The sequence below is a fragment of the Anarrhichthys ocellatus genome, unplaced genomic scaffold (genome assembly GCF_004355925.1).
Source record: "Anarrhichthys ocellatus isolate YVR2014 unplaced genomic scaffold, GSC_Weel_1.0 scaffold1, whole genome shotgun sequence".
Taxonomy (NCBI): domain Eukaryota; kingdom Metazoa; phylum Chordata; class Actinopteri; order Perciformes; family Anarhichadidae; genus Anarrhichthys; species Anarrhichthys ocellatus.
The window spans coordinates 4,177,382-4,188,212 of record NW_022280031.1 but is presented as its reverse complement, the minus strand read 5'-3'; the positions used below and the strand labels follow the sequence as shown (position 1 = coordinate 4,188,212).

General features: G+C 40.2%; 3 protein-coding genes across 4 annotated transcripts in view; all 3 read right to left on the bottom strand.

Moving 5' to 3' along the window:
- The window catches only part of LOC116382996 (ras association domain-containing protein 1), a 9,963-nt gene extending 6,929 nt beyond the window's left edge, over positions 1-3,034 (bottom strand). The window contains exons 1-2 of the mRNA XM_031846495.1: positions 2,777-3,034; positions 1,123-1,478 (exon numbers count right to left, since the gene is read on the bottom strand). Of these exons, the coding sequence (XP_031702355.1) occupies positions 1,123-1,444 (322 nt within the window). The 5' untranslated portion in view covers positions 1,445-1,478; positions 2,777-3,034. The remainder of the gene's footprint in view (positions 1-1,122; positions 1,479-2,776) is intronic.
- Positions 3,035-3,159: 125 nt separating this feature from the next.
- On the bottom strand, positions 3,160-8,961 carry zmynd10 (zinc finger, MYND-type containing 10). 2 transcript variants are annotated; one of them, XR_004212747.1, is made up of 12 exons: positions 8,480-8,961; positions 7,518-7,626; positions 7,237-7,353; positions 7,091-7,144; positions 6,340-6,590; positions 5,795-5,889; positions 5,544-5,716; positions 4,977-5,102; positions 4,767-4,888; positions 4,545-4,670; positions 3,734-3,902; positions 3,160-3,240 (listed from the first exon to the last, which is right to left on the bottom strand). XR_004212747.1 is itself a non-coding variant. In XM_031846472.1 (11 exons), exons 1-11 carry the CDS (start codon positions 8,566-8,568, stop codon positions 3,803-3,805), a joined length of 1,362 nt encoding a protein of 453 aa, XP_031702332.1. In that variant the 5' UTR covers positions 8,569-8,961; the 3' UTR covers positions 3,503-3,802. The 2 variants fall into 2 exon arrangements, 1 of the variants encoding a protein (XP_031702332.1); XM_031846472.1 differs by lacking the exon at positions 3,160-3,240 and having other exon boundaries at positions 3,503-3,902.
- Positions 8,962-8,974: 13 nt separating this feature from the next.
- nprl2 (NPR2 like, GATOR1 complex subunit) overlaps positions 8,975-10,831 on the bottom strand; it is a 4,433-nt gene continuing 2,576 nt past the window's right edge. Inside the window, exons 7-11 of the mRNA XM_031846484.1 lie at positions 10,758-10,794; positions 10,310-10,403; positions 10,106-10,223; positions 9,868-10,010; positions 8,975-9,786 (exon numbers count right to left, since the gene is read on the bottom strand). Of these exons, the coding sequence (XP_031702344.1) occupies positions 9,719-9,786; positions 9,868-10,010; positions 10,106-10,223; positions 10,310-10,403; positions 10,758-10,794 (460 nt within the window). The 3' untranslated portion in view covers positions 8,975-9,718. The remainder of the gene's footprint in view (positions 9,787-9,867; positions 10,011-10,105; positions 10,224-10,309; positions 10,404-10,757; positions 10,795-10,831) is intronic.

The window sequence follows — 10,831 nt, the reverse complement described above, 5'->3', positions numbered from 1 at the left end:
GCTGCCTTCCTTGCAGGTGTGGAGGTGGGTGTGGCAGAGGGTCGTCAGGCAGAGTGGAAGCACCTGAGGCAATTAGCAACACTGGCCCTGTGTGCCAGAGCACCCAGTATAAAAACCCTTTGGATTCTCAGTTGGTCTCTCGCTCCTTCCTGAGACACCCATTTTGGTTGCAGTTATGGTTTGTGGCGACACCATACAACACTGCATATACACTTTACACGCACCCATCCACTCACTCACTTACCGGTACTTACACTGCTGAAATGACTAACTTCACATGTCACTGTTAGTTTATGTTTGTCTTTTATATTACTTTAAACTTAATAAATACTTAATAAACTGCTTCATTGAATGCGTCTCCCTTTTTTGTCATGGCCGTTCGGCCTGGTTTGTGACAAAAGTAGACTTCATGGTGGAACAGTTGTATTGGACTGCATTAGATTGTGCAGGTGTACATGATTAAATGGCCACTGAGTCTACAGAGTATGAATAAATAGCAAACACCTGTCTTGACACAATTAGCAAACCTGCATCTGTTGAGTGAAGCTGTGAAATAAACGGAGCTAAATTATACAATACTGAGATCAAGACAAAATATTGGATGTCTTATAAATTTATATCAAATTCTAGCAAAGACTCTGTATGAATGAATTTGATTGAACTGCGTTTTAATATTTAGATAACTGTAAAGAAGCTTTTTTCCCCCTGCACATTAAATGTTTTACATAAACCACAGCTACACTTCAGTGGGTTTCATTTGATGAAAAGGAAGTTCGAGACTATTGCAACTCTAAGATGAGTCTTGAGCAAGAAGAGCATACAGGTCTGTAATAATGATCTCGCCACCAAAACCACTTGAACAACTGCATGCACGTTAGATTCTGCTACTTCAAATTAACAACATGGAGAAAATGTATGGCATGGCCAACCAAGCAGACAAAGATTAAGATGTCTACGTGTTGAAGGGTTATTTTGGCCTGCAACTATACATTGGTGGTCACATCTTTCCCCGTTTGACCCATTTTCCTCCTGCTCTCAGTCTTGCTATCATTTCTGCTCCTGTATATGCACAGAGGCGATCACACATGCACACACCCGGGCGCACAAACAGCCTATACTCACTGACACACCGCAGGCTCTGCTTGTAAAGGCCCCAGATGAAGTCTCCACACAGGTCACACCATGTGGGCTGAGAATGGCTGCAGGGCTGGAAGTTGTGTCCCTCCCCCTTCTCCTCAGGGACCTGGGGGTCCTGGGTGCTGCTCAGGACTCTGATGATGCCCGCCCGGCTCAGCAGGTCTGGCACCTTCCCCGGGCTGATCCTCAGGGCGTTGGCTCTCTCGAGGCGTGGAGGTGAGCAGGGCGAATGTGTGCCGTGTGTCAGCTCTATCTGCTCTCTGTCCGCCCTCAGGTCACGGAGCTCGATGAACTCCCCCCAAGACATCGTGTCACTCAGAGCCCGGCTGCCTCCACCATCACTGACAGACAGAAGAACATACAATAATGCACGGGTACTGCCAAAGACGACTTGGCAAGAGTTTAACACTTAAAACAATGTGATCTTGAAATGATAAGGTTCTATCTCAATTTAGGATCTAAAGAAATCTAAATTTAAGACTGCGTTATTACTTTAAAAACTATAGGATTATTCTTGTGAATATTCCTTTTTCTTAGGAGAGAACGAAATATCAACGAGTGCCTGATTAGACATATGTATATATATGTATATATATGTATACATATATATATACACACAGTATATATATATATAGTATATGCTGAGGAGTTGGCCATATCTTTTTGGCTATCAGCACAAGTACTGGCTAATACTGGAAGGACATACTATATATATATATATATATATATATACAGTGCTGGCAGAAGTATTCAGATCCTGTACTTGGGCAAATGTAGCAATACCACAATTTAAAAACTACAAATGCTGCTTTCATATTTTTACTTCAGTAAAAGTACAGAGGTATAACGGTTAAATTTACTTAAGGCATCAAAAGTAAAGGTACTCATGCAGTACAACTCCTCCTTAACATATTATTGGATTATTATTGCTGATGCTTTAGGGTGTAAACAGCATTTTAACGTTAAAGCCTGTTAAGGTGGAGATTTCAACAAATATATACTGTTAGGCAGATTAATTTGTATCAATACTGTATATTTTATAAACCAATCATATTCAATACAGCTGTCAAGTAACTGCAGTAGAGTAAAAAGTACAATATTTCACTCTAATGTAATATAGTATAGGCTAAATATAGTAGCATATGATGGAAATACTAAACTGTACTTAAGTAAGTCACGTTATATTGCTAGAGTAAATGTATTTAGTTACATAAGTAGCCTTTTATGTCATGTTTGTTTAGCTTAGGCCGTTTTCAAATAGCAGATTTCATACATACTATTTGTATATGGTGGTTTAGTAGTAACATATTTTGAAAATGACACGCTGGTTTCTCATCCATAACATAGGCCTCCTCTATAGAAATAGGGTAATTCATATTTGACGGTCTGCTAAACCATCATGAGTAAAGCAGAGTATTGAAGTATCCATAACAGCCTAATGTAAAACATACTACTTTATGTTAATGTTTCAGATGTGGCCTTCTCTCCGTTTTACAAAACACGAGTAGCCTCGTAATTCCTGTAAGTAAAACAATGCAATTATGAGTGCATTATGAAAAGTCAAATGTTCAGTCCCAAACAAACAGCTGCTTGGTAAATGAACTCAACAACTCCAAAGTGAATCTTCAGTCTAACTCACCGACACAGTGGAGAAAAACTGCCCCGTGGAAACCGCTTTGTCTCAAAACTTCTTCCATCCGAAGAGAAAAACTTTCCGCAGCAATTCTCTGACGGTTTCCAAGTAACGGAGGTGTGCAGCCGCGGCTACATCTCTGGAAATAAACCGTTCATCACCGGCCGGTTCCAGCGGCGACGGAGCGCCAACTCGTCTCTGTATCATCAGTGTGAACGCTGAATCTGAGCACTTTTCAAGACACGGGGCATCTTTCGTCTATCCGTCAGAGCGTGCTGTAGGAGGAAGCAGCTTATCATGAAAAACGGAGAGTAAGATGATCATGAGCTGCACCGACATCCGGCATGTTTTCACATAGGGGGTGCTTCTGAGTCCGGAGCTCAGCTGAGTGGGCGTGCAAAGTCCCCCGTCCCTGCAACCACTGTCTCCAGCTGTGATGGATCTTCGGTTTCATTTACAGCAGTGGAAATCTAAAATATATATAGCGTATTATATACTGTATTTATACATCAAACTATAAATATGAATAAGGCTTAAACCTGCAGCCAATCTTGATTTGTTTTTAAGGACAGAAAGTCAGCAATCCAACATTCAGGGTGAAGTCTGCACGTAAAAGAATAATAACCAAGAAGAGGAGCCACAAATTCACTTTAACTCGGTGACACTATAAATAGGTGACTCTATCTGTTGTGGTCACGTTCTTAACAACAATGGGCAAGAAGACAAGGTAGAGAGAGTTGTTAAAAGCATTTAATTTGTAAATCAAAATAACAGTATAAGTCTTGACAGAGAGGGAAGAACTTTCTTCAGATAGACAAATGATTTGTTAAAACGATATGACATAAGCTTATCATAAACAAACAACAGTGTTCAAAACAAAAAGGAAACAACTAAATTCTGTAACTGGGCATAAACTTTACCTCACTAACAGAAAGATTTAAAATCCAAGTTTGCATTGTGCACCTGCAGATCTGTTTCTCCCATCTTTTCCCATCCACCACCGGTCCTTGCATGTGCTTCAGGCTCTCTTTGTCAGCTGTTGACGTGCAGGTCTCTCTGGATCTTCCCTGTGACCTCAGTTGTGAGCTGACAGGCTCTCTTGTGTTTAGACCAGTGCTTCACCTGACATTCTCTGTGAAAAAATAAATAAATAAGGTGAACGAGACTTCACATCAGCAGACACAGAACACACATTAAGTGTATGATATCAACAACAAAAGTTATTAAGATATTCAGTATCACAGGAAAGTATTTGTTATAGTCATGGATCAGATGTAATTTTATATCTGATGTAGAAACACAGACTTATATCCAGCCATCCATCCATTTTATGGCAATAAGGTAATCCATGTGTCCTTCTACCTAGCAGGTCCTCTAGCTCTGGGTGATTCAAGCCATCTCCGATATGATATCCCTCAAGCATGTTCTGGGTCTGCCCCATGAGGCATCCTCGTCAGATCCCCAAACTACCTCCACTGGCTCCTTTCAGCCAGAGGGAGCAGCAGTTTTACTCTGAGCTCTATGCGGATGTCGGGACAGGAAACTAAATTTGGCCGCTCATATCCAAAATCTCATTCTTTCAGTCATTACCCAAAGCTTGTGATCACAGGTGAGGTTTGGAAAATACATCAGCGGCTAAATCACAAGCTTTGCCCTCAGACTCAGCTGCCTCTTCACTACGACAGTCCGGCAGATCTTCTGCATTACTGACTGACTTACTTCTATATATATATATATACACATATATATATATATGTGTGTGTGTGTGTCTTACCTGTGACAGTACCATTCTCCCTGACACCGAGAGCATCTCTTTGCTGCCTCTTTCCCACAGGATCCACACTTTGGCTTCTCAGGGAGTAAACTCTCCATCACATCAAAATTGTACACCTGGTACAACCTGGTGAAACAATCGCAGTAATAATCACAGAGATGCTGATGGAGTTGATTTAGTTGTATCTCAGACTTGTGTTTTCAGCATAAAAACTCAAATGACCTCTCTGCCAGCAGCTTCAGTTCACTTTCAGATGGGCTGAAAGTTTCTTTGACTTGATACTTTGCTATTGCCTTCCACTTCCCAGAATTCTCTCTCACAATGTGGTTCCATATTTCTGGGATCTATACATAAAGCAAAGCTTGAGGGCAAATGCACAGAGGACACAGTCACTGTAGGTGCAGAGGTATGTGTGGATGTGTGAGTGTGTACCTGCTCCAAAATGAGTTCTTTTTTCGGAGGGGCGGGGTCTGTAACGGTGAGATGAGCCAGGTAACGCTGCAACTCCGCCAGGTTCGGCAGCTGATCGATCAACACCTCTGTCATGAAACCTCGAAGCTGTGCCACATGAACGATAAGCCCACAAATAACCCTCAGCAACAAAAACAAGTCAACTTATCAGAACTTCCCACAACAAGAAAAAGAAATGCCCTGAAGAGAGGATGCACAAGGCTCTCTGGTTATATAAGCAATGCAACAGGAAGAGGATGAGAAAGCGTATAATAGGAGGAAACATCTGAGTCAAAACAACCATTGGAAACTGAATCTGTGTTTTAACAAGCAAGGAGATCAGATGTGATGTTGGAGGACAATGATCTGGCACTCACACACTTCCTACGCTTCAGTTTACAGCTGATATACAGTAGCCACTTAGATTTTGGAGGAGGAGTTGATTGATACCATTTAAAAACCTTGATTAACTAAAAATGACTCAAAGAACATAAAGGAATGATGAAAATGTCTGTCAAAGAGTCAGTCAACAGCTTATTCACAGTATACCTTTAGAAGCTGGTTCTTGTTGAAGTTGTTGAAGTCATATTTCCTTTGGCAGTCTTCCTTCAGCAGCAGATTGTAAAGGGAAATCCAGACCTGACCGTCTAGTTTGGTCATCTTTAAATGGTCCTCAACAGGAATCTTCTGCCATCTGCCATTTATGTACTTTTCTACCTCGCCTTCAGTAGGAGACAGAGAGTACACCATTGAATGAAGGGTCACGAGGACACATTTGATATGCAAGAAGTGTGACATACCGTCTTTACAGCGACTCCAAGGACAGCAGTCAATCAACTGAACCAGCACACACGGCATGTTGTGGGTGCACAGCATGCGATTGATGACACTAATGCTGTAAGGAAAAAAAGTGTCCTTCTGTCAGGTGAAATGAACGGTAAATTAATAAATTATTATTATATAAATATATATGACTGATAAATTGTCCATCTTCGAGTCATCCCAGATCCTCAAATGTGAGAATTTGCTGCTTTTCCCGTTTTATATTATTGTAAATATTAAATCTTCGGGGTTTGGACTGTTGGTTGGACAAAAGAAGGAATTTGAAGATGTTAACTTTTCTGAGAAATCACAACACACATATTTTTTCAACTGCATCTTGTTTTATAAACAAAATGATTGATAAACTTGTGGAATGATGAAATGATTAAAATAAGTTAGTTACAGCATTAGTAAGTATAATGCAATGGTTAAGCTTGAAGTATAAATGCCTAAAAGTATTGGACAATTTCTCAGATTCTCTACTGTAAACTTGTAAAGGTTCTTGGTCCAGACACTGCCGTACCTCTCGGTGTGATCAGTGATGAAACGCAGCACAGAGACAGCCTTCTGGGAGATTTCAAACTCCCCTGCAGCACTCTGCATCTGTAACTCGTTCATCAAGTCTGCCGAGGATGCAACAGCTTTCCCTTTCGGGTTGCGTTGGTCATGAGCTGTTGCGGCTTCCCTGGTCGCTTTGCTGACCAGCAGGGTGAGTTTGCGGTGGCAGTAATCCACCAAGTCAAGGACAGAGTCACCAGCCGCCTCACATGAATCCTGCACAACACACAAACCTTTTTCAACATGTCACATAAAGCTTCATTCATAACAATATTTATAGAGAGAGAGAGAGAGAGAGAGAGAGAGAGAGAGAGAGAGAGAGAGAGGGAGAGGGACTGGTCTGCCCCGCCGCATGATTACTTTCATGCTTTGTGACGACCCCTCCCTTCCACTAGGGGTCTGTGTCCTGTTTCCTGTCAGTTTGTCTTTCAGGATGTTAATCGGCCACTGATGAGCGACCCCTGAGCCTGGTTTGGTCGCAACTATAAAGGCTCCCCTCTTCTTTGGCTGTGACTTCCATGGCTGCTTATTTGTATTGATTGATTTTAGTTTAGTTTGATGATTTGTTCTTAAATAAATGTATATTTAGTGCTTTTTCCACTCGTCTTGTCTCCCCTATGTTACAGCCTTTGAGTCGGGTTGTAACACTTTAACATATTTAAAAATATGACGCAAATCAATATAATTTAGGGGGGTGTGTTTGTGTACATACTGACCTTGTGGTACATTATCGTTTCAAGTAGGTTTATGATCGTGGCTTCATGGTGGATCTAAGATGGAAACATTAAAGTACACACAAAATCAGTTATGAGTGCTGCAAGCTGACCATCATTTTACACGTTACACCTCATGTTACACTCACCACCATGTAAAGATGAAACGTGTCCTTGGGATTAAAGTCCTCCAGCTGACATAAAATGGGGAACACTTTGTGCTTCCAAACTTGGACAAGGATCATTTCATGGACCAGAACAGGTATCTAGAAAAAAAGATACAGCAGATGAATGTGTTTATTGAGATATCTTATGTAATTCTACCTTTAGAAACAACCACAAACGTGTTTCAAGATACTTTTTTCTTAGCAGGGCTTCACTAAATTCCTCTGACATTTTAACATCACAAGCAGGGACGTATAGCAGTCACCTTTCCATACGACACCAGGAGCTCCATAACAAACTCATCGTGCACGGCAGAAGCATTCAGTATCGCCTGCATGTTGAGTTTCTCAATGTGCGCATGCTGTCTGAACCACCTGTCAACACACAAAGAGGAAAATCACAAGAAAGTAGTTGTGCTTTTCTCAGACTTCTCAGGTCGCCTGTGACAGGTCTGATGACTAGAATAAAAACTAACATTAAGTTTCGATGCACCAACTATTAATTCATGTCGTGGTTATATCTTACTCATTCATGTCTTTCATATCTTACGTAGAGCACTTTGAATTGCCTTGCTGAAAGGTTCTTTACAAATAAAGTTGCTTAGCCTAGAGTAACATTCTGGCCACACTCCAAATTATATACATACACCACATGACGTACAGAGGCAGTGTTTAAAGGGAGTTCATTTTAAAGAATTTAACAGACACTTCTTTATTCTACCAGTCAACAGTACTCATAGTCACAGCTAGAAGTGGGTCCTGGAGACTTTATTTTGAGTTTTACAAACAAAAAAAGTCACCATGTAATTTATTCATATTTAGTTCTGTTGTCTGTGAAAAAAAATTAATTAAAATATACTATCTAATGTCAGTTGTTTGATTTGTACTGTATTGTTTGTTCTGACTTTACATGGATGTGTGTGATGAACTCTCATGAACACTCATTTAGACTATACTACCGCAGTGATTTCAAGTAGTTTTCAATTAGACTTTGCTATTTACTAATACTGTGATTTGAATACTTCTGTGGGTGTGTTTTTTAGGGTGTCTCGAGACATTTTAACCTCCCTACTGTTCAATGTAACGTTCATTTCCTCGCCATCTTTTGGTTTTGTGTGCACCTGCTGCACAGTACATCCTACGTCACTGGGTTTAGGTAGCTAGTCACAGACATACGTTACAGGTAAGCTAACGTTAGCACGAGTGTGTGTTAGCTGGTTACGCTCACCTCTCAGAGCCTACTTCCTTGAGAGAGAAAGTTTCCAGACTTTGAACAAACCCCTCTGCTTCGACAGGTAGAATCACAGACGTGTCCATGTCGTCACTGTCAAGTAAAACAAAACAATACTCTTACTAGCTAACGTTATCTCTTCAGTCCAGTTGGTTCGGAGTAACAGTTACCCTCTGTTTCCTGTGGTTGGCATGGTGACTGCATACCAAGCGCACCCAGGCCAGAGCGCAGTTCCTCGATGCCGCCAGAGGGGGGCGGTGCTTCTTAAAGTATGAAACGGTCTACAGGAGGAGGTACAGTTTCAAGAGCCAGAGTTGCAGTGCCACAGTGTAAAAATATGCCATAACAACAAAGTATTACTAGCAAAATGAACATAAAGTTCCGGGCACCGTGGCTGAGTCAGTAATCATCTTTAACCTTTTTCCTGATTTTATTTGAGTTTTAGTTTAGTGTCTTTTATTTCCTTGGATTTTATACACTTTTCTTTTTCATCTGCTTTATTTTCTCCCTGATGTTTTTTGCTGCCTTTGTGTGGAATTAAAAAAGTCCTCTACACTCATGATCAAGATTCAAATGGAAAAGTACTTACTGATGCATGTGTGAGTAGCATTTAACAGCTTATCTAGCTAATCATGTATTTTTTATGAAAAAGCCTGATTTGTAAAGCAACTGGCAATTATAGCTGTCAAATAAATGTAGTGGTGTACAAAGTAAAACTTCCTCTGAATTGAAGACATTAAAATAAACAAGCTAAGTACAATTTTTTCTCAATTATAGAAGTAAAAACAAAATGAAAACAGATGTTGACAATGTTCGTTATTGTAGTTTTTAAGTTAGAAAGATATTTTATTTCACAGTCTGATAACATGACATCTTCTGTAGCTACTTCTGTATCAATCTGAGGCTCATTTTTTAATGGTTACACAATGACATCAAATGTAAAATTCTTTGAATGCACTGTGATTTAAGACAAACTGTCACATTGATGGATACTCCCTTTTATTAATCACACATTTTATTTTGTACAATATCAATAAATATAACCGTCCTCACCTCCAACAGAATGCAAATTCTTGATGAGATTTGTAAAAACAAAAACAAAAACGCACACTAATATAAGAAAAATGACAAAATACTACTTCACTTTCACCAGTATTTCAAGAAAAGTCTTCCCATCTTTGAAGGCATCGTTGGTTGAGGCATCTCTTTATCTTTCAGTCCGTTTAAAAATCCACGTCACTTCCAGCACACCACGATGTTGGGATCATTTTCCAAACGTTCGTCCAGCTCCTGGTAACTGATGCCTGTAAAATGACGACACTGTAAGCAGACTTGTTTGCCACCATTAGATATTCTCCATACTCAACACACAGAGAGAAACCTGCCTGTTTTACAGCAGATCTCATCGAAACTGTGACAGCCGGTAAAGAGTCGAGGCAGCCGGCTCCGCTCGTCACGGATCACCTTCACTGGATATTTCTGCAGCCGTCGAATAAGAGTCTTCATCAGTCCAAATTGGATCAGCCTCCTAAAAAAACAACACGACATACATGTAAACAAAAGTCCCTCCGACCTAACTTTTTATTAGTATTTGCAGGAACTGGTAAGGTGATTGATGCCGACCTCTCGTCAACCCTTTGAAGCTGCAGCGAGTAGCGAGAACAAAGGTCTCGGACTGTGGTTCCTGGACTCAGACCACAGTACAGCTGGAACACGTCCCTCAGACTGGCACGCTTCTGACCTGACCAACAATCAAACAATGAATGTCACAAAAGAAAGAAAACCACTAGTGTTCAACAACCATCAATAACCATGACCCTTATTTACCTTGCTTAGTGACGTAGTTGAGGCACTCCTCCTGAATGGACTTATCATCTATGAGGCTCTGGACTTTGGGGGTGGTGCAATACACATTAGAGTACTGGAGGGAGGTAAAAAGGCACACCACCATCACCAAACTTAACAAACCCTCCAATTGTTAGCACACAGAATTAGCCTGCTGTTAGGAAAAAAAATTGATATCAAAAGAAAAAAGTTTTAGATGTAAAAAGTAGTAATATTTTAAGATTAAAGTCGAAAAATATGATAATATTATTTAACAATGTTAATACTCTTCAACAGATATGTGCTTTGACATGTCATTTGAAAGATGTGGATGACCTTAAATTATTATTTTTTTTTTTTTTCCACAAAATATTAGGACTTTTCTCAAAATATTTACATTTTACTCTCAAAATCACAGCGGCCTAATATCAAAAATATAGAACCACCATACCTGAAATATTGACACCAAGGTCACAACACCATAATACCTGTGGAGGAAGAGGAAGACTTACATATAAAAGACTT

What these genes read in the sequence shown, in the direction of transcription:
- zmynd10 (XM_031846472.1), bottom strand. Translation starts at nt 8,568, where the DNA reads ATGGACACGTCTGTGATTCTACCTGTCGAAGCAGAGGGGTTTGTTCAA. An exon ending in AAACGATAATGTACCACAAG is followed by an intron (nt 6,591 to 7,090) that starts GTCAGTATGTAC and finishes TGTGTTGTGCAG; the next exon opens with GATTCATGTGAGGCGGCTGG. An exon ending in ATCACTGATCACACCGAGAG is followed by an intron (nt 5,890 to 6,339) that starts GTACGGCAGTGT and finishes TTTTCCTTACAG; the next exon opens with CATTAGTGTCATCAATCGCA.